The following is a 20555-nucleotide window of genomic DNA, read 5'->3' on the forward strand; positions in this document are numbered from 1 at the left end:
GTACAGCGCTCGCTCGATGCGCGGTCGGTGTAGGATCGATCCCCGTCGGTGGGCCCATTGGGCTATTTCTTGCTGCTAATCGAAAAGAGTAGCCCATGAAGTGACAACAGCGGGTTTCCTCTCTCAATATCTGTGTGGTCCGTATATATAACCATATGTCTGACGCCATATAACCGTAAATAAAATGTGTTGAGTGCGTCGTTAAATACAATACAATAACTTTATTTCCATGTTCATATATGTATAATAAAAACATAGTCTGGTTGACCAGCAAAAATAAAGTACATAAAATATTAAACGCTAACATCAAAAAACTAAAACTACAACTCTTGTTTAATAAAGTGTAACAGGTTCTATTGTCTTTTGTCTGTTCTTCGATATTTGGTTATTAAAATAAATAAATATTATTAAGTGGCAGAGGGTCTAGTTAGAAGGCTAGTTCGTGCTGTGTCCAAATCTGAGCAGAGTTGTGCGACTGTAATGAGTTGTGTTTTAGGGCAGTTGATGATATAATAACATTTTTCGTATTTATTTAGTGTTTGGAATATTGGGAATTCTTGTGCGAGTGTAATAAAATATTTTCTTCTGTTCGTTTCTAGCTGTTTGCAGTCCACGAGAAAATGTGCCTCATCTTCCACTGCCTCTTTGCAAAGCTTGCAGAGTCGGTCTTTTCTGAGAATATTGTGATACCTGCCTCTTTCGATTTCGAGGCGGTGTGCACATATTCTAAGTTTAGTTACATGTCTTCTTAGGTTACAATTATTTAATGTTTCGAGGTATAGGGCAAGTTGATATGGTCGTACTATGTGTTTATAATATAACAGTTTTTCGGAGTCTTTTAATTTTTGTTTAAAGTATTGCCTGTAGTTGTGTTGTAGTTTTTCAGTTACTAGTTTGTTGAGAGTTTTCTTGTTTTTTGGTGTAGTGTCAATAGCTGTTATGTCGATGCAGTTTTTCTTAAGCATGTTTGCTGTGTAGTTGTGAAAGCTGTTTTTGTTATTGTTATCGAGTAGCTTGCTGTATTGAGCTGCATCAAGTAGAAGTGTGCGTTCTTGAGGTAGATTTTGTAGATGTGCCCAGTAGCGTATAATTTTCTGATTTATTTCATTTATTAGTGGGTATCTGCCTAGTTCACTTTTACATGCAATATTGGTTGTGTTTCTTCCTACCTGTAAGCTGAATTTGCTAAATTTTATATGACTTTTTCGAATGGTTCCGATTCTAAAATGTCTAGTAGTTTATTAGGGTCATGTATTTTCATCTTATTATTTAGTTCAATGCCCCAGATCTCACAGTTATAAAGAAGGATCGGTTTGATTAGGGTGTCGAATAGTTTGTTATATATCTGGGGAGGTGGAGGTGATCCAGAAAAGGATTTTTGGAGTCTGAATAGGGTTTTAAGTCCTTTAGTGGCAAGATCTGTTTTGGTTGTACTTAAGTTTCCGTTGGTGTTAATGGTACAGCCCAAATAGATATATGTGTGTGTCTGTTCGATTTGCTCCATGCCGTACTGAAATGCTACATGTTTTATAAATAAAACATTTCTTCTTCATAAAAAAAAGTTTTTGCCATTTTGCCATATAGTCTTAGAGAAGAAATCTGCTACATATTTTCCATTAGTAGGAAGGGATCTTTTATATGCAGGGGCGTTAGAAGCCCACTTTTTGGGGCCATGAACGTTTTTTCTCTCTTCCTATGGACCTATGGCACTCGCATAGTATATATTTCATGATGTACATTGCTTTCATGGTCATACCAACTTTTAATTGCTTCCGTAGCTCCTGAAATGCACCATCCCACAGACAGGACAGCACATACCGCGGCCTTTGATATACCAGTCGTGGTGCACTGGCTGAAACGAGATCAGTCACAAACTGATCGCTCATCAAGCAAGGCTACGTCCCGCCCCCGCCCCATAGAGTTATCTACCTTTACTTGGTGTCGCTTTGTGCTGTGTATGACAGACGGAAAATATCGACGGAAACACGGATAAACCTGTTTATTCGAGAGACGTATTCAGCAGAAGATAACATTTACCATAACAGCAGTATACTCTTCCAGGTAAGATGTCACTGGGTTGTGGTTTTAACAGTTATAACCAGTAATGATTGCTAAATGGAAGGTGCAAGCTATTACTCAGGCTGTAGAGACGTTTTGTGGTGATCTGTTTCATTTGCTTACTAGTACATTACACATCTATGATGCTGTGGAGTATAATCAACCTCCAGTTTTGCTGCCCAAACCAGTCTCAATTAGTGCTCCACGACTGGCATGACAAAGATGTAATAAATTGGTAGTCATGTACCGTCCCTTGTATGAAAGGGGTGTGTGGAGAATGCTAAAATTAAATGTTACAGTCCACAACTACCTTTGGTATGTTATTGTTGTAGAAAAACTACTAGAATACAGTGCTGTCTGGTGTATGGGTGCACCTAAGTGTTCAAAAACCATTTTCTTTGTGACAACTGAAATACTTAATAAAATGTGTCTCTCACCAATGAAGCAGTGTACAATCTGAGATACATTTACAAATTGTTTTATGTCTGTAGTAAATAAACATTTTAAAATTGTCCATAAATGTAGACACCCTCTTGTATCCAAAATGATTTGCATGTCCTGTGATTTGGCGCAGTAGATGTGGATCGGTGACCCAGCTATTTATAAATCACCCATGACCTCACTTAGTAGCCCATAAACGCTACACTGATATCCCAGGATTATTTTAGTACTTTTTTATTTTGTCTTGTTAAAAAATATTACTATGAAAATGAACGATCACACATGAACCATCTCGTGATCAGTTTCGGAATCATTTTCTTGAGTGGCACAGAACTGCAGATGCATACATGTTCATTGTCATGCATGGCTAAGATGCCTAGATGGATTTTTTTCTCGGGTAGATTGTCACTGTGCACACACGTGGATCTTATTTCGCATTTATTATTATTATTATTATTATTATTTTATCTTTTAACAATGTGACAATTGTGAACAGGAATGACTGTCAGTTAAGGTGTAAAACTTGTGTTTTGTTTGCATTTGTCTGTGTTTTCCTTAGGCGTATCATAAAACATTGTTTGTTTCCGGTTACTCGACCGGCCCTAATTTGAACCTGCCGACCCTAAAACTTTTTTCGTATATCCAAAAAAGTTTTTTTAATATAACAACGATTTCCATGAAAATATTCCAAAACTATCACAAGCACTAATTTGGTGTCATTTAGGGAATAACCCTACTGTGTTTTCCGATTTGTGGACATATATCGGTGGTTTTACTGTCACAAATTTAGTTTTATTGGCGACCCGTTAGCCACGAAATGTTTTCTTCTAACAATTGATTGATGGAGTTACTTCCCTTCAAATTGAATTTCGGTAACTTTCGTGAGAAGAGTCGGAAAATTGTTTTCACGAATACATGCAATCTTTTCCAATTTACTCTACATCTAGCGTAGCGAGGTGTTCCGATTAATAATAATAATAATAATAATAATAATAACTATATTTCATGATTTAGACCAGCGACAAACTGGCCTTGTAGAAATTTAGTGACGTTCTGATAAACTATGGGAGGGAATGTTTACCGATACTGATGGAGTTTACTGCCAACTCAAATGATTAAATATGTCAGTAAGATCTTGATGCGTTTCGTTATTTTTTGTAAGTGGTCACTGGGAACTTCGCGGGTTTCCGCTAAAAACAGTGTCAGAATGACCATGTGTTTGACGTCCAATAGCCGATGATATTAAAGATAAAAATCAATGTGCTCTAGTGGCGTCGTTAAATAAAACAAACTTTACTTTTCAACATTCGTTTGAGGATCCTGAGCATTTGTACTGCATTTCTATTCATTGGACCAATTGATTGCTTCAAACCAAGTGTGTACTTTAATACTGGATGCATACAGAATAAAACTAACATTGCAAATTATAAAATTGGTAAGTCTACAATTTCTTAGATACACTAGGAAAGATAATATTCATGAAAAACAAAACAAATGTTATTGTTGGACAGATAAATATAGAACCCTTCTTTTCAGTTTTCATTAAAATAAATTGTTATAACTTATTTACTGGTTTCTATCCAATTAAGGTTCAACCAAGTCTGTCCTGGACCAGTACAGAAGTTAAGTGTTAGTATGAGAGTAAACCTTCTGCCTATTATTAAACAGCAAGGGGTCTTTTGTATGTACCGTACTCTCCCACAGATAGGTCAGCACCATGTTGCCCTCAAAATCAAAATACCTTGCCTTTTATAAATTTATAAGTTGCCCATGTAAAAAGAAGCCTTTAAACACACCTATGTGGATAGTACTACATATTTCCTTTTTTTAATTAAGTTATGAAATAGATGTAGAAAATAAAATGGCCATACGGTTTTTGTCTTTTTGAAAATTATATAATGGGGGAAAAAATCCCTTATATTTAAAACTGCACATAAAATATGCCCCCAAAACGTCACTTTACCATGCCTTACTTCATTTCTAGGGAAAACACTGTGATGAATGGTATTGTTGGTTTGCATAATGCATTTCTATACATGCAGAGGTTATTTTGAATACCGGTAGTCAACACCTTTATTTAATATCCATAAATAAAATTATTTTCCAAAATAAAATGTTTTTCCTACCTACCTACCCTATATTTTTCCAGCATGTAATAGGAAACAAGTAAAAAAAATTCTCCGGCCTTATCAGTTTAAATAAAAAAAACCGAACGAAATAATTACTATAATTTAAAAAATGCGTGAAATAAATGAATATGTTGATACTTGATTAAACATTGCAAATGGAATTGAACTTTAATTCGTTAAAAACACCGACAACATGACAACTTCCTAAGCATACTTGAGCAAAATACCAAGTGCGCCGAATCACTGGATGCACCGATGCTCCGGACTCGGTTGTATGTCTGCAATCTGTAGCCTAATATTTGATAATTACAACTACCCTGCCAATAACTAAAATATCACCAATAGCATATTCAGACAACTGTAAATCTATTCAGCGATCATAATGTTTCTGAATTGGTAATTGTGCATCAGTTCAACTGTCATTTGGTTCATACCAGTAACCAGTGTTATCAGCTACTTAGCCCGAGTACTCTGATGGTAACAGAGCTAGACGGATATTTGGATTTAGGGGGCGGGACGTAGCCCAGTGGTAGAGCGCTCGCTCGATGCGCGGTTGGTCTGGGATCGATCCCCGTCGGTGGGCCCATTGGGCTATTTCTCGTTCCAGCCAGTGCACCACGACTGTTATATCAAAGGCCGTGGTATGTACTACCCTGTCTGTGGGATGGTGCATATAAAAGATCCCTTGCTGCCAATCGAAAAGAGTAGCCCATGAAGTGGCAACAGCGGGTTTCCTCCTTAACCATATGTCTCTCTAACACCTTATAACTGTAAATAAAATGTGTTGAGTGCGTCGTTAAATAAAACATTGCTTTCTTTCATTACCGTCAGAAACCAATCTATATAAATTCTGAGCAATCGCTGCCTACCAAAAAGTAGTCAAAGATTCCTGCTCTAATAGAACAATCCTATGTTTGATGTTAAATACATTTACATCGACTATTTACGAGTTCCCAAGTTTCATATATTAAAATCACTACAGGAAGAAACACACCAGCAACTACGTATTTATCTGGAACATTATTGAAAGGGGGTGCTATCGGTTTTCTTCCTGTAGTGGGTGTATTAGTCACATCCAATAGCCAATGATTAATGAATCAGTGTGCTCAAGTGGTATGTGTTGTTAAAACAAAAAAGTTTTGTTTCTTTTTTGTTTTCTCATTCCAACCAATGCACCACCACTGGTCAAAAGCTGTGGTATACAATTGCTATCCAGTCTGTGGGAAAGTGTTTATAAAAGATCCCTTGCTGTTAATGGAAAAATGTAGCTGGTTTCTTCTGATGACTACGTGTCAAAATTACCAAATGTTTGACATCCAATAGCCATTGACCGGCCTTGGTGGCGTCATGGTTAGGCCATCGGTCTACATGCTGGTAGGTACTGTGTTCGGATCCCAATTGAGGCATGGGATTTTTAATCCAGATACCGACACCAAACCCTGAGTGAGTGCTCCGCAAGGCTCATTGGGTAGGTGTAAACCACTTGCACCGACCAATGATCCATAACTGGTTCATCAAAGGCCATGGTTTGTGCTATCCTGCCTGTGGGAAGCACAAATAAAAGATCCCTTGCTGCTAATCGGAAAGAGTAGCCCATGTATAACAGTAAATCCTTGTCCAGACCATATCTTGCATACAGATGTATACAGGACCATCAAACCTCACATGTAGGAACAACTTGGATGGCGGTGTGTCGCGTTCTATTACTAGGTCACTGTGACCTACTTTTCAGTCTACTGCACATAACAGTAAATCCTTGTCCAGACCATATCTTGCATACAGATGCATACAGGACCATCAAACCTCACATGTAGGAACAACTTGGATGGCGGTGTGTCGCGTTCTATTACTAGGTCACTATGACCTACTTTTCACGGTCTACTGCACATAACAGTAAATCCTTGTCCGGACCATATCTTGCATACAGATGTATACAAAACCATAAAAAAGTCCCAACATAATGGCAGCGTGTATGCAAACATAATACTGATGAAAACTCATCTGCCATTCCAGGCTTCAAAAAGTTTTGTTTAACGACACCACTAGAACACATTGATTTAACAATCATTGGCTATTGGATGTCAAACATATGGTCATTTTTATGTATAGTCTTAGAGAGGAAACCTGCTACATTGTCCATTAATAGCAAGTGATATTTTATATGCACCATTCCACAGACAGGATAGCACATACCATAGCCTTTGATATACCAGTCGTGTTGCACTGGCTGGAACAAGAAATAGTCCAATGGACCTACCAACGGGGATCGGTCCCAAACCGACCATGCATCAAGCGAGTGCTTTACCATTGGGCTACACCTGCATCCCTCCAAGCTTCTAAAGCTTAGTATTACATAATACAACATAATATAATATAATATAACATAATACAACATAATATAATATAATACAACATAATATAATATAATATACTGTATTTGACCGAAATAAGCCCATGTCTTTGAATAAGCCCTCCTCCGTTTTGATAACATTTAAGAAATTAGGCCCTCATTCGTAAATAAGCCCACCCCCAACTTCGTCACCTTATAAATAACATGAAATTGCAAGTTTGCTCAAAGTTCATTTAAAAGGTCATACCTCCAACAGATAATTAAACACAAATGTAACACAATATTTTACCACCAGTGAGATTTAGCAGTCTAACAATAACAGTGTGTAACATTGTTTTCAATTTCATGCCTGCAGTATTTCTCTGAAGTATCCAAGCCCAAGTATGAACTAAAAACCAATGTCTATTTTTACCACCACACTGGGTCCGCAGTTAATGCTAATTAAGCAAATACCTTATTCTGATTGGCTAAGAACAATGATCTTAGATTGACAATTCTTTGTAGTGTAAGCTGGTTGCCTGTGTCAGAAATGTGTGTATATGCTATTGAGTTTGTTGTTAATTGCTGTTGTTTTAAGTCTTCTCAGCATTAAATTTTGCATGTAAATAAACCTCACTGGTAAGTAATTGTAACATAGAAGGTGTGTTTCTGATAATTAGATACTAGTAAAAAAACCCACAATTTAATTAATAAACAATTATTATTTATTAATAACAAATGGAACACTAATTAATAGATGTGCTACTGAACGTTTTTTGTTTTCTTCCTAGTTCATTTAAGTATTGTTATTTATTTTAATTATTATTATTAATTTTTTTCCCAACAAAACTGGCCCCTTGTCTGGGAATAAGCCCACCCCATGCTACACTCACAATGAGTTGTCTTGGTCCCCTGGGCTTATTTCCGGTCAAATACGGTAATACAACATAATACAACATAATATAATATAATATAATATAACAATACAACATAATACAACATAACAATACAGCATGATATAATACAACATAATATAATATAATACAATATAATATAATATAATACAACATAATACAATATAATATAATATAACATAATATAACATAATACAACATAATACAACATAATATAACATAATACAATATAACATAATACAACATAATATAATATAACATAATACAACATAATATAACATAATACAACATAATACAATATAACATAATACAACATAATATAATATAACATAATATAACATAATATAACATAATATAATATAATATAACAATACAACATAATATAACATAATATAACATAATACAACATAATATAACCAGGACATGCAGGGCTAGCTATGGGTGAGCAAAACAATTCACCAAATTGTCTATTAAACTTAAAAAATTGCAGAAATTGTTAGTTATTTTCTGAATAATGTCAAGCACTAGTATTACATGAAATTATTTTGCCAAACTAAAATAAAATTTGACCACTGGCACTGCTTTCGAAATTCGCAATTGGCGAGTTTGGCGAGTGCCAGAGCTAGCCCTGTGGTGTATTTTCCGCAGTCTCTATTAGTATTCTATAAGTTCTACTCCATTGTCTGTTCATTTGATACATGTGCACACAGCACAAAATTGTATTATATTTGAGCAATGAAAACATACTTATTTTATTTTAACGTAACCTCTGACAGAAGCTATCGTAGTTATTTTTCACTAAATTTGTCACAAGATCAGACAGTCATTACATGTCTGTATCCAATCTACCGTAATAATAATAATATGAATTTTTTTACTCGGGTCTCATTACACAGATGTCATCTGTCATTGAAATCCATGTTAAATTGAGCCAGCTTCTTGTTGGCACTAACAATATATACCATTGCAAACATACATTATTGTATAAGCATTTATTTTCACTCCAAAATTGAGTACATTTCAATCTCAGTTTTTTGCTATATGACCGCATCTGGCTGTAGCACCGGTCTGAACAGGGGATTCATTAACTGATTCACTCTGGCTGTCTCTTTCATTATACACCCATGTCTCAAAAAGTCGATGCGAAATATTACAAAATAACATGGGCAAAATCCAGCTCATGAAGGCTTACCATTGAAAACTACAAATTGTTTTAATTGTTCCCCAATTACTAGAAGTGAATATGTGAACCACAACATATGTCACAATTAGGAACTATAGTGGACCTTGATGAATGAACTCTCACCCGGAAGTGAACTTTTGTTCTGACAACATGTTAAATATTCCCTGTCTTTGTTCCAACATACCGGGCCGGCCTCGGTGGTGTCGTGGTTAGGCCATCGGCCTACAGGCTGGTAGGTACTGAGTTCGGATCCCAGTCGAGGCTTGGGATTTTTAATCCAGATACTGACTCCAAACCCTGAGTGAGTGTTCCGCAAGGCTCAATGGGTCCATAACTGGTTCAACAAAGGCCATGGTTTGTGCTGTCCTGCCTGTGGGAAGCGCAAATAAAAGATCCCTTGCTGCTAATCGGAAAGCGTAGCTCATGAAGTGGCGAGAACGGGTTTCCTCTCAAAATCCGTGTGGTCCTTAACCATATGTCTGACGCCATATAACCGTAAATAAAATGTGTTGAATGCGTCGTTAAATAAAGCATTTCTTTCTTTGTTCCAACATGTTAATCTTTCCCTGACTTTTGTTCTGACAACATGTTAAATATTCCGTCTTTGTTCCAACATGTTAAACTTTCCCAGACTTGTTCTGACAACATGTTAAATATTCCCTGTCTTTGTTCCAACATGTTAAACATTCCCTGCCTTTTGTTCCAACATGTTAAATATTCCCTGTCTTTGTTCCAACATGTTAAATGTTCCCTGCCTTTTGTTCCAACATGTTAAACATTCTCGGTCTTTTGTTCCATCATGTTAAAAATTCCCTACCTTTTGTTCTGACAACATGTTAAAGAAACATTCCCAGTCTTTTGTTCTCACATGTTAAACATTCCCTGCCTTTTGTTCCAACATGTTAAACAAACATTCCCAGTATTTGTTGCAGCATGTTAAACATCTCCTTTGAGTCAGGACTCCACTGTTGGCATATCAGCTGGTATGTGCTGTTTGTCTTGTCTGGAAAAATCCACATAATGGATGCTTTGTTGATAATCATTGGTACAAGTGGTGGTTTCTTTTCTTGCCGGCTGGATTAAGTTTTGTATTTATTGTTCATATACATATATTGTACATATACATATACACACATATATTATACATACACTTATGGTTTAAATAACATGTTTTGTGTCTATACTGTATTTAATAAAAAAAATCATCTCCCGTTCTCCCTCATTGCAATCAGTTATGGAACAGGTCTAATAACAATGTGCATGTCACTTTTATTTAGCACACAGTGTTGGTGTTAATGATCTTATTCAGTGAAAATAGCACGTCACAACAGCACTTCAGCACTCTATTGATTTCACTTGTATTGCAGCACGGTGCTTTTTGTAGCACAGTGTTCAAGAAACATTAAAGATGTATGAATAATTGATCGGGCCAATCCGATTGAGCAGTATTTCTGTCGGGACCCCAGGACGTTCGCAGCATGCCAACGGACAGCGTTGCCAAGTCAACAAAGTCCAAGAGAGTGGAGATGATCCGAAGGAACCGCAGCCATGGCGAGGGTCGGGCATCCATTCCAAGCATGAGTCGTTTCCGTGATGATATCGAGGCTGAGGGACTGCTGCCTCCCATCATGAGGTAAGGAAGGGAGTCAGGGCTGTTCCACACACTCTTAGGGGGTGGTGGGACAGGAACATGCATTTTTTAAAATTTTTTATTATGGGTGTTTGTTGGGTGGGGGTTGGGGGTTGATCTCCAGGTTAACATTTTAAATTTATTTAAAAAAGATTTTGTATTAGGAGATAGTTTGTTTTGGTTTGTTTAATGACACCACTAGAGTACAATGATTTTTAATCATCAGCTATTGGATGCCAAACATTTGTCTATTTAACATATAGTCCTAGAGAAGAAAACCGCTACATTTTTCCATTTGTAGCAAGGGAACTTTTTTTATGCACCATCCCAGAGACAGGATAGCACATACCAGGGACTTTGTTATACCAGTCGTGGTGCACTGGCTGGGATGAGATAGCAAACTAACTTTTAACTGAGATGTGATATGGGTTGCAGGGCCAATCCCCCCTTAATGGATTTGAGAGTTTTCCCCCTGTCCCAGCCAGTTCCCAAAGGCCATGGTATGTACTGTCCTGTCAATGGGAAAGTGCTTATAAAAGATTGCTTGCTTTTGTATTATGTAGTGGCATGTTTTTTTTTGTAAAAGATCTCTTGCTACTAATGAAAAAAAATGTAGTGGGTTTCCTCTCAAGACTATATGTCAGAATTACTAAATGTTTGATATCTAATAGCCGACCGACTCCATATAACCGTATATAAAATGTGTTGAGTGTGTCGTTAAATAAAACATTTCGTTCCAATAGCCGATGATTAATTAATCAATGTGCTCTAGTGGTGTCGTTAAACTAAACAAACTTTAACTTTCATCTGAGGTGTGATGGGTTTGAGGGTATGTACTGTCCTGTCTGTGGGAAAGTGCTTTAAAATATCCCTTGCTGCTTTGTCAGCTGGATTATGTGGCAGCAGAGGTTTTCTAAATTGATGTTTCTCTTGACTAAGTATCAAAACAACCATGAGCTATGACACTAGATAGCCAGACTGGCCTTGGTGGCGTCGTGGTTAGGCCATCGGTCTACAGGCTGGTAGGTAATGGGTTTGGATCCCAGTTGAGTCATGGGATTTTTAATCCAGATACAGACTCCAAACCCTGAGAGAGTGCTCTGCAAGGCTCAATGGGTAGGTGCAAACCACTTGCACCGACCAATGATCCATAACTGGTTCAACAAAGGCCATGGTTTGTGCTATCCTGCCTGTGGGAAGCGCAAATAAAAGATCCCTTGCTGCTAATCGGAAAGAGTAGCCCATGTAGTGGCGACAGCGGGTTTCCTCTCAAAATCTGTGTGGTCCTTAACCATATGTCTGATGCCATATAACCGTAAATAAAATGTGTTGGAGTGTGTCGTTAAATAATACATTTCTTTCTTTCTTTTCTTTTTCCAATAGCCATTGATTAATAATTCAATGAGCTGTCGTTAAACATTTTACAAACGTTTTTTGTTTTTGGTATTATTTTATATTAAGGTCGAGTGATTAGGGATAGGGTTGAGGTATGTGCTGTTTTATATTACTCAGAAATAGTACTATAGGTGAAGCAAGGGGGGGGGTGGGTGGGTAGGGGGGGCATTTTTAAAGAAATGTGTTGAGTGCGTTGTTAAATAAAACATTTTTTTTTTTTTGCTGTCGGTGGACCCATTGGGCTATTTCTTGTTCAAGCCAGTGCACCACAACTGGTATATATCAGATGTTGTGGTATGTGCTACGCTGTCTGAGATGGTGCATATAAAAGATCCCTTGCTATTAAATGGAAAAGTGTAGTGGGTTTCCTCTTGAAGACTATGTGTTGGGATTACCAAATGATTGACTTCCAATATCCAGTTATTAAATAAGTCAGTGTGCTCAACAAGTCTAGTGGTGTCATTAAACAAAACAAACTTTAAATTAGTCTTATTCAACTTACTGTGCTAGCACAACAAACATGCTATTCAACCTGAGTCATACCTACACACTGCAGAATTCTTTCCCTTGCCGGATATGCGCAATGCTATCCTTGCACGGGCTACCTGTAACTTCATTCTCAATTCTGCAGTCCACCTGTCAACACCTGTTTAAGCTTTGGCAAAAAGTTTCTTTACTTGTAATTTTGTGTTTGTTTTTCAGTTGAACTTGACATACGGTTGGTAGTTGGGAATTCTGTGTTGAATTTACCATGTGCGACGCGAGTTCGTTGACATTTTGTGCGCGAGATGGTTGTATATTTCCTTTACGACGTAAAGACACACACGTGTTGTGTCCGGACTGTTGGTCTTGTTCTCAAGACCGTCAGTGTGAGATCTGCGCCACGTGGTCTCCTGACCAGTGGGTTCGGTTCGGTTCGCAGACTCAGGTTTCGGGTACCAGCAAAATCTTGTCGGCTGCTTAGGCAGTAGTCGGCAAGTCGGACTTAGTGGGTAAGTCCCATAAGTCTGTGGACACTTCGAAAAGTGTCCGGAAAGGGGGGAAACACAAGTGTTTTTCTTCGTCGGTCCATGTTACGAGTACAGTTACCGATACTTCAGGAGCGCCCCCCCCCCCCCCCCCCTCCGGGCTCCTATTGTGACCGTGGTAAGTGAGCCGTCTTCGTTAGTGACGGCGCCTTATTCTCTTTGTGTGACTTTGTCTTGTGCCTCACCATTGTCTTTACGGTTACCTTTACAAACAGAAGGGGGGCAGGGTGGAGTCGTCGTGGCACCGGGTTTGACGACTTCATCGGTTACCGAGCACATGCACTCCGTTGTGCATAGGTCCACTGCTTCGTCCGCAGAGCAGGTGGCCCCGACTTTGCCTTCGATTGCTGACAGTTGCTTCGGCACCTCAGCATTCTCAAGGCCCGAGGAGAGTTCTGCCAGTTTGCTTCGAACTGAGCCAGTTGTTCCGATGCCGGGATCCGTCTCTGATGGCATCCCGACCGATGTTTACTGTTGTGTGGAGGACTCATCCCGTTTTGGTCCTCTGTTTGCATATGTTTACCCCAAGGGTCCGGTGACTTTGGTAGCAACGGACATCTCCTCACAGTTTGCACCGTCTTTGGTCCCTACCTCTTCGACTTTACTCGATAGAGGACGAGGTTCGCGCAGATACCCCTCGGCTGGGGGTACTCTGTGGCCGCAAACTCCGACCGTTCCGCACTTGGTGCAGGAACGACCGTTAGGCTTTCAGGAAACGTTGTTTCGGAGTTTTGTGGAATTTTTGAACACTCGGTTGGGATCATTGCTTACGCAGACGGGACCGTCGGGTGCGGCTCCCATTCCTCCCCCTCCTCTGGTTTTCCGCCAAAACCAGCAGAAACTGCGTCTCGACAGCGGTTTGACGATGCAGTTAGGGATTGTCGTTCGGTTCCTGTTTTTTCCGTCTTGGGAGACACTGCCCAAGGGGCGTCTCGATTAGGGGGAGGAGTCCATGTAGATCTTCGGGATCCAATGGACAGTGACCTGGCTTCAGAGGAAGCGTCGGTTGGACCGGATTCTGTCGCTGACCCAGCTCTCTCTCACTTTTGTCAGAGACCAGGTCCGGCAGGTATGCGGGGACGCTATACCCCAGGTTGAGGCCCAGCCTACGTTCAAGGGTGTCTCCTTCGGGAACCGTTCCTTGAATTTGGTCACTCCTCGTGAGGAGTCAGGTTTACCACTTGCTCAGGAGGTGCACAGTTCACTTTATGACATTGATGCGTTGATCACTGGCAGTGATCGTATCCTGGGAGTGGGTGTTGATGAGTACCCAACGGCACTGCCTACGGGGAAAATCTTAACAGGAGCGCGCATTTTTCGTGCTGACTCCTATGAGACGTTGGGGGCAGATTTTCTCGAACATCCGGCTGTTGTTCCCACTAGTGTGCAAGCCGCTTGTTCCCCATCGCCGCATGTGTCATTGCCATTCGTGGATCTGGAATTGTTCAAACGTCTGGCTAAGTCAATGTTTCAGGTTAATAACCATTTAGGTACGTTCCTATTTGGCTTGGATAAGGCTGTCGAGAGCCTTCCCACGATGGCGAAAGGCTGTTTGGAGGCTGCGTCAAAAGCCTCTAAGCATATCGCTCAGTTATCTGGCCGATTGTTTGCGAACAGTCTTTTGTTACGGCGTGACCATTACCTGGTGGGTTTGAGTGCGTCAAACGTTGCGAAGATGTTTTTTCGTACACGTTCGGTATGGGAAAACGTACTTTTCGGTCCCGATTTTAATATTGTCCTAGACAAGAATTTGTCGCGGTCAGTCCCGAACACTCAACCCTCAACCTCTGGTAAACGTCGGTCCACGTCTTCGGGGTTCAAGCCGCCTCCTGTGAAAAAGGCTGCTTTTTTACAGTCGGCTCAGATCCCTAGGGTTCCTGACACTAGGAGGCAACCAGGTAACAACCCGTCTTCTGCTAAGCGAGGACGCAAACGTCGTACTGCGTTCCGTTCTCATTCCACCAAAGGCGTTGTGCCTACGGGTGGTAAGCGGTTGGCGTGAGGGTACGTGAACGATCGGCAGTTGCTTTCGAGGGTACCGTGGGGGGCAGGCTCCGCCATTTCCTTCGAAATTGGTGCAAGCTGCCGGGTCTCGACCCCTGGGTTCTGTCGGTCGTTCGACAGTTACAAAATACCCTTTTCTTCGAGCCCCCCTCTTACTTCCACTCTGAGAATGCCGCCGTTACCGTCCGTGGATTGGCGCGTTTTAGTGGAGAGTATGATTGCCGAGTTTCTCGACAAAGGGGCCATCCAGAGAGTCAGTCTGGACACTCCGGGATTTTATTCTCATCTTTTCTTCGCCCGGAAGAAAAATGGGGAATGGAGACCAATCCTAAATTTGAAGCCACTGAACGTCTATGTCGACGTTCCTGCCATGAAAATGGAAACGGTTTATTCGGTCCGAAACCTGCTTCAAATTGGGGAGTGGGCTGCTTCTATCGATCTGAAAGACGCATACCTCCATGTCCCGGTGCACAAGACATTTTGGAAGTTTCTGCGCTTCCTTTTTGACGGGAAAGCGCATGAGTTTCATGTGCTCCCGTTCGGGTTGGCAATGAGTCCCCATGTTTTTACATGTGTGGTAAAAGCAGTGGTAGGTCATGTTCATTCGTTAGGGGTTCGAATGCATACCTATCTGGACGATTGGTTGATTCCAGCTTCGTCACAACAGGAGTGTCAGACCAATGTCGGGTTGGTTTTGGACACGATCCTCCAATTGGGTTTTATTCCTAATTGGGTGAAATCGGAGTTAACGCCGGCTCCGATTTTCACATATCTCGGAGTGGTCTTCGATCTTGTGGTAGCGTCGGTTCGTCCCACCGATGCGCGTATCCACAATTTTCAAACGTCGGCGTGACGTTTGATGGGGGAGCAAAGTACTACGGTACGATCTCTCCACGTGGTGTTGGGCCACCTTGAATCTCTGGCCTCATTGATCGGTTCAGGCGATTCAAACGACCACTCCAGTGGCATTTGTCGCCACGGTGGGAAGGTCACAATTGGGACATGATAGTGCCTCTGGGCCCATGGTTCACTCATCTGATACAGGAGTGCCTGTCGGACAAGTGCATGTCCCTATCGGTTCCGTTGCACCCCCCTGCTCCGGATCTGATCCTTTCACAGATGCGTCACTGCACGGGTACGGGGCGCATCTGTTGGATCAACACATTTCAGGAGTATGGAGTCTCTCCGAGAGGAAGCTTCATATCAACTGTTTGGAGATGGAGGCAGTGCATCGTGCCTGTCTTTATTTCCAGTGTGTTCTTCGACACCGTCGAATTCTGTTGAGATGCGACAATACGTCGGTAGTGGCATATCTCAATCATTGGGGTGGAACCAAATCAGAGACTTTGGGTCGCAAAGCTCTTGCGATTTTGGAATTCTGCGACCAACTAGGGATGACTCTGTGGGCGAAACACATTCCTTCTTCGGTGAATGTGTTAGCCGATGCCCTCAGTCGACATACCCCTGTTCAGACGGAGTGGATGTTGAACAAAGGGGTGGTCGCAGTGGTTCTCCGTGTTTGGGGCAGTCCACAGGTAGACATGTTTGCCACACGGTTGAACAACCAATTGCCGGTGTTCATGTCCCCGGTACCGGACACATTGGCGTTGGAGTACAATGCGTTGAGTATGGATTGGACGGGACTGGATTTTTATGCCTTCCCTCCTCCTGTCTTACTCGGCAAGGTGTTGACCAAAGTGGTCCAGGAACCTTGTCACGTGACGTTGATAGCTCGTCTGTGGGTGGCGCAGCCCTGTTTTCCACAGCTCCTGTCACTGTTAGTGGCAGTCCTGTTCCGGTTACCAGTGTTGTCCGATCTACTCAGCCAGCGACCGAGTCAGACGGTGTGGCATCCGAAGCCGGAGGTCTTCCGGCTTCACGCGTGGAGGTTATCAGGGCTTCCTTGCGACGCAGAGGTTTTTCTGCGCATCTCGTCTCTTCAGCAAAGCGCAAATCTACCGAGTCGGTTTATCAGTGTCACTGGCGTGTGTGGGTTCATTGGGCGAACGCACAGGATTTCGATCCCTTATCGCCTACTGTCAACAATTTAGCGGAGTACTTTCTGGTGTTGGTCCAAGAAAGGAAACTTAAAGTCACGACAGTGAAAAGTCACAGAGCTACGATTTTCACTACTCTTAAACAGTGTGGATGTCGTGACTTTTCTATGAACTTGGTGTTGCATGATTTACTTAAATCATTGCAATCCATGGTTGAACGACCTTCCATTATTCCGAAATGGAATGTCTTTCTGGTGTTACATGCTCTTAAGGGTGTGCCCTTATGAGCTGTTGAGGTTTGCTAGTCTTCGTGCCTTGACGTGGAAGACTCTGTTTCTGGTTTCACTGGCAGCTTGTCGTCAGATCAGTGAGATGCATGCTTTTTTGCATGACTTGGTTGATTACAATTCGGACGGGTCTGTCACTTTACGTACTTTGTTGCTAAAAACCAGTCTCCGGGGAAAGAGTTTCCACCTACTGTCATTCACAGTTTATCTCGTACACTGTCATCTGACAACTCAGATAGACTTCTTTGCCTGGTGAGAGCATTGAAGTATTATTTGGAGCGTATGAAAAACTGGCGGCAGGGTAAAAAGAGATTGTTTATTTCTTATACCATTAGGCCTGGTGATGCCACAAAAAATGCTTTGTCTCGATGGATAGCAGCTACCATCAAGCTAGCATATGAGATGGCGGGTGATCATGTGTTACAGAATTTCTCTGTTAAACCACATGAAATCCGAGCCATTTCTGCTTCCCTGAATTTTCATGACTCTTTAGATATTATAAAGGTCATGGATGCAGGGGTTTGGAAAGGACGGCACACTTTTGACCGTTTCTATTTCCAGGATATGGCGGTTGGTCCTGACGGTACGCGTAGGATCCAGACAGTCATTGCGGCTCAACACATCGTGTCTGTGCGCAGGGCAACGGAAAGGGGTCGACCTCTTTTCCGTCCGACTGCCATCGATTCACGCTTCAGACATGTTTAACACTCCACCCTTTTCTGAGAGAGGGGGGTTTTGTAGTGTTGTCTACCGTTTCCTCTCCCTGGGGAGATGTTTTTCCTCCCTTTCATGGGGATGAGTTTTTCTTTTGGGAAGACCCTTTTTATTCTCAAAAGTTTTTTGACTCCTTGTTACCGTATGTCGTGGTTCATCCTATCTCCATGTCATTACTTCAAAGGAGCTTTTTGGGTACGGGTAAGTCCTCTATTTTCTTACCTCCTCCCATTAATGTTGAATTCATGTGCTCTAATGGTGTCATTGCACGTCCGTTATAGCATATTTGTTGTGCTAGCACAGTAAGTTGAATAAGATTATTAGAAAATTTGTTTCTAATTTTCATTATTATTCATACTTACCTAATGCTAGCACAACAAACTATAAATCCCACCCACCCCTATGAGGCTTTCCCTCGGTGGGTTTGGGTGGACTTTGAACTGAGAATGAAGTTACAGGTAGCCCGTGTAAGGATAGCATTGTGCATATCTGGCAAGGGAGAGAATTCTGCAATGTGTAGGTATGACTCAGGTTGAATAGCATATTTGTTGTGCTAGCACTAGGTAAGTATGAATAATAATGAAAATTAGAAACAAATTTTCTAAATTTGTTGTTGTTTTTTCAGAGATCGCCTGTATGACCTGTTTGGTCAGATAGAGAAAGAATTTGAAAACCTCTACAGTGCAAACCTAACATGTGAGTTTTAGTCTTGGTTTTCACCATATGATTTGATTGTCATTGGGCGGGGTCTAGCTCAGTCGGTTGGGCGCTTGCTCCCCTGATGTGCTTGCACTGGAGGATCGAATCACCTCGGTGGATCCATTCATCTGATTGCTTTTTTTTCTCGTTCCAATCAGTGCACCACAACTGGTCTCAAAAGCTGGGCAGGACTAGCTCTGGGTGAGCAAAACAGTTCACCAAATTGTTTATTAAACTTCAAAAATGGCAGAAATCAACAGTTATTTTTAAAAAAAAAGTCAGTTATTACATAAAATTATTTCGCCAAATTAAAATAAAATTCGCCAACTGCTTTCAAATTTTGCAATTGGCTAATTTGGCAAATGCCAGAGTTAGCCCTGCTGTGATATGTGCTATCCTGTCCTGTATATTTGATACACTCAACAAAATTTTAATTATATTTGACCAATGAAAACATTTAATTTTTATCATTTCGACAATCTCCCACTAAAACAAATCAACATTTATTTGGCACCAAATTTGTCACGTGATCAGAACGGTCATTCTGTCTGTTGTGTCCACTGACTCTAGTCTGATAACTTTTTCTCAATTGCAGATTGAATTGGTTGTAACTGATGATGTTGTACTTAATGTCATTTGTTTATTCAGTAATTCCTAATAAATATTAAAAACTTTTAATGTGTGTGGGATATCACCACTTATTAAAACTAGTGAGGTGATAGTATTCATCATTAAAATAATTCCTCTTGGGTGTCAAATAATATATACACCACCTTTACAAAAATGAAACTACTTTTATCAGCAGGTGATACCAATGCGATTGATTCATTCGATTAGGATAGAAATAAAAAGAACAGAAAAATGTTATCCCGCATTACGGTATCACTTTTAAAAAGTCTTTATTATTTTTCAGATATCTTAAAATCTTTATTAAAATAATAATATTTTAACTTTGATCAGTTTAAAAAAACCGAATGCCCGTAAACATCAGACGGACAGTATCTTCGGTTGAGCTACATAAAAGATGAGTTGGCTAGTCCAACTTGCCAACCTTTTTGTACCAGATACTAAGGGGAAAAATAAGGGATAGGTCTTTCAACAAATTCGACCAACACACAACAATATACGGTAACCAAGCTTTTCTTTTCTTTGTTTTTGTTTTGCTTTTGTGTTGTTTTTTGGAAAGCCGGGGGAAGGGTTGTGCAGCTGTCCTCATTTAATTTCACCCAGCGAGAACACTGGTGTCGTTAAACAAAAACAGAAACCAAAAACCATCTCTACATTAAAAATTTAATCTATACAATTATAATGGTATTTTGTTATAAAAATCCTTTTTGACTTAAATTGTAAGTTTGTATTAATTTTTTTTTATGAGAAGTTAATAATATGTTTTTATTTGAGTTTTATTTTAATTTTATATTGATGATATATTGTTTACTTTCTCCCTTTCATTTTTAGTACAAGAGCGAATAGAACTGCTTGCTGCGTCTGGTGTAGACAAAGCTGTGATAGACATTCCTGATGCGTCAGAAGTGGGCCAGAAACCTAAAAGATGTAAGTCTTATCAGATCACATTGACTGCAGTCAGATACGTTTACGTTCTGTGGGCGAGACATTGTATACCGCGGGCGAGGTATCTCCATATTAGTCCACACATTGTATACCGCGGGCGAGATATCTCCATATTAGTCCAGACATTGTATACCACAGGCGAGATATCGCCATATTAGTCTACATTGTATAACAC

General features: G+C 40.5%; 1 protein-coding gene across 3 annotated transcripts in view; it reads left to right on the forward strand.

The window, feature by feature from the left end:
• The first annotated feature begins 1929 nt into the window (after positions 1-1929).
• Positions 1930-20555, forward strand: part of LOC121385186 (WD repeat-containing protein 37-like) — a 40520-nt gene continuing 21894 nt past the window's right edge. For all 3 annotated transcript variants that reach the window (XM_041515753.1, XM_041515754.1, XM_041515755.1), the window contains exons 1-4: positions 1930-2061; positions 10422-10687; positions 18735-18805; positions 20267-20362. In XM_041515753.1, coding sequence (XP_041371687.1) covers positions 10533-10687; positions 18735-18805; positions 20267-20362 — 322 coding nt within the window. In that variant the 5' untranslated portion in view covers positions 1930-2061; positions 10422-10532. The remainder of the gene's footprint in view (positions 2062-10421; positions 10688-18734; positions 18806-20266; positions 20363-20555) is intronic.

Source organism: Gigantopelta aegis, chromosome 11, assembly GCF_016097555.1.
Source record: "Gigantopelta aegis isolate Gae_Host chromosome 11, Gae_host_genome, whole genome shotgun sequence".
Lineage (NCBI taxonomy): Eukaryota > Metazoa > Mollusca > Gastropoda > Neomphalida > Peltospiridae > Gigantopelta > Gigantopelta aegis.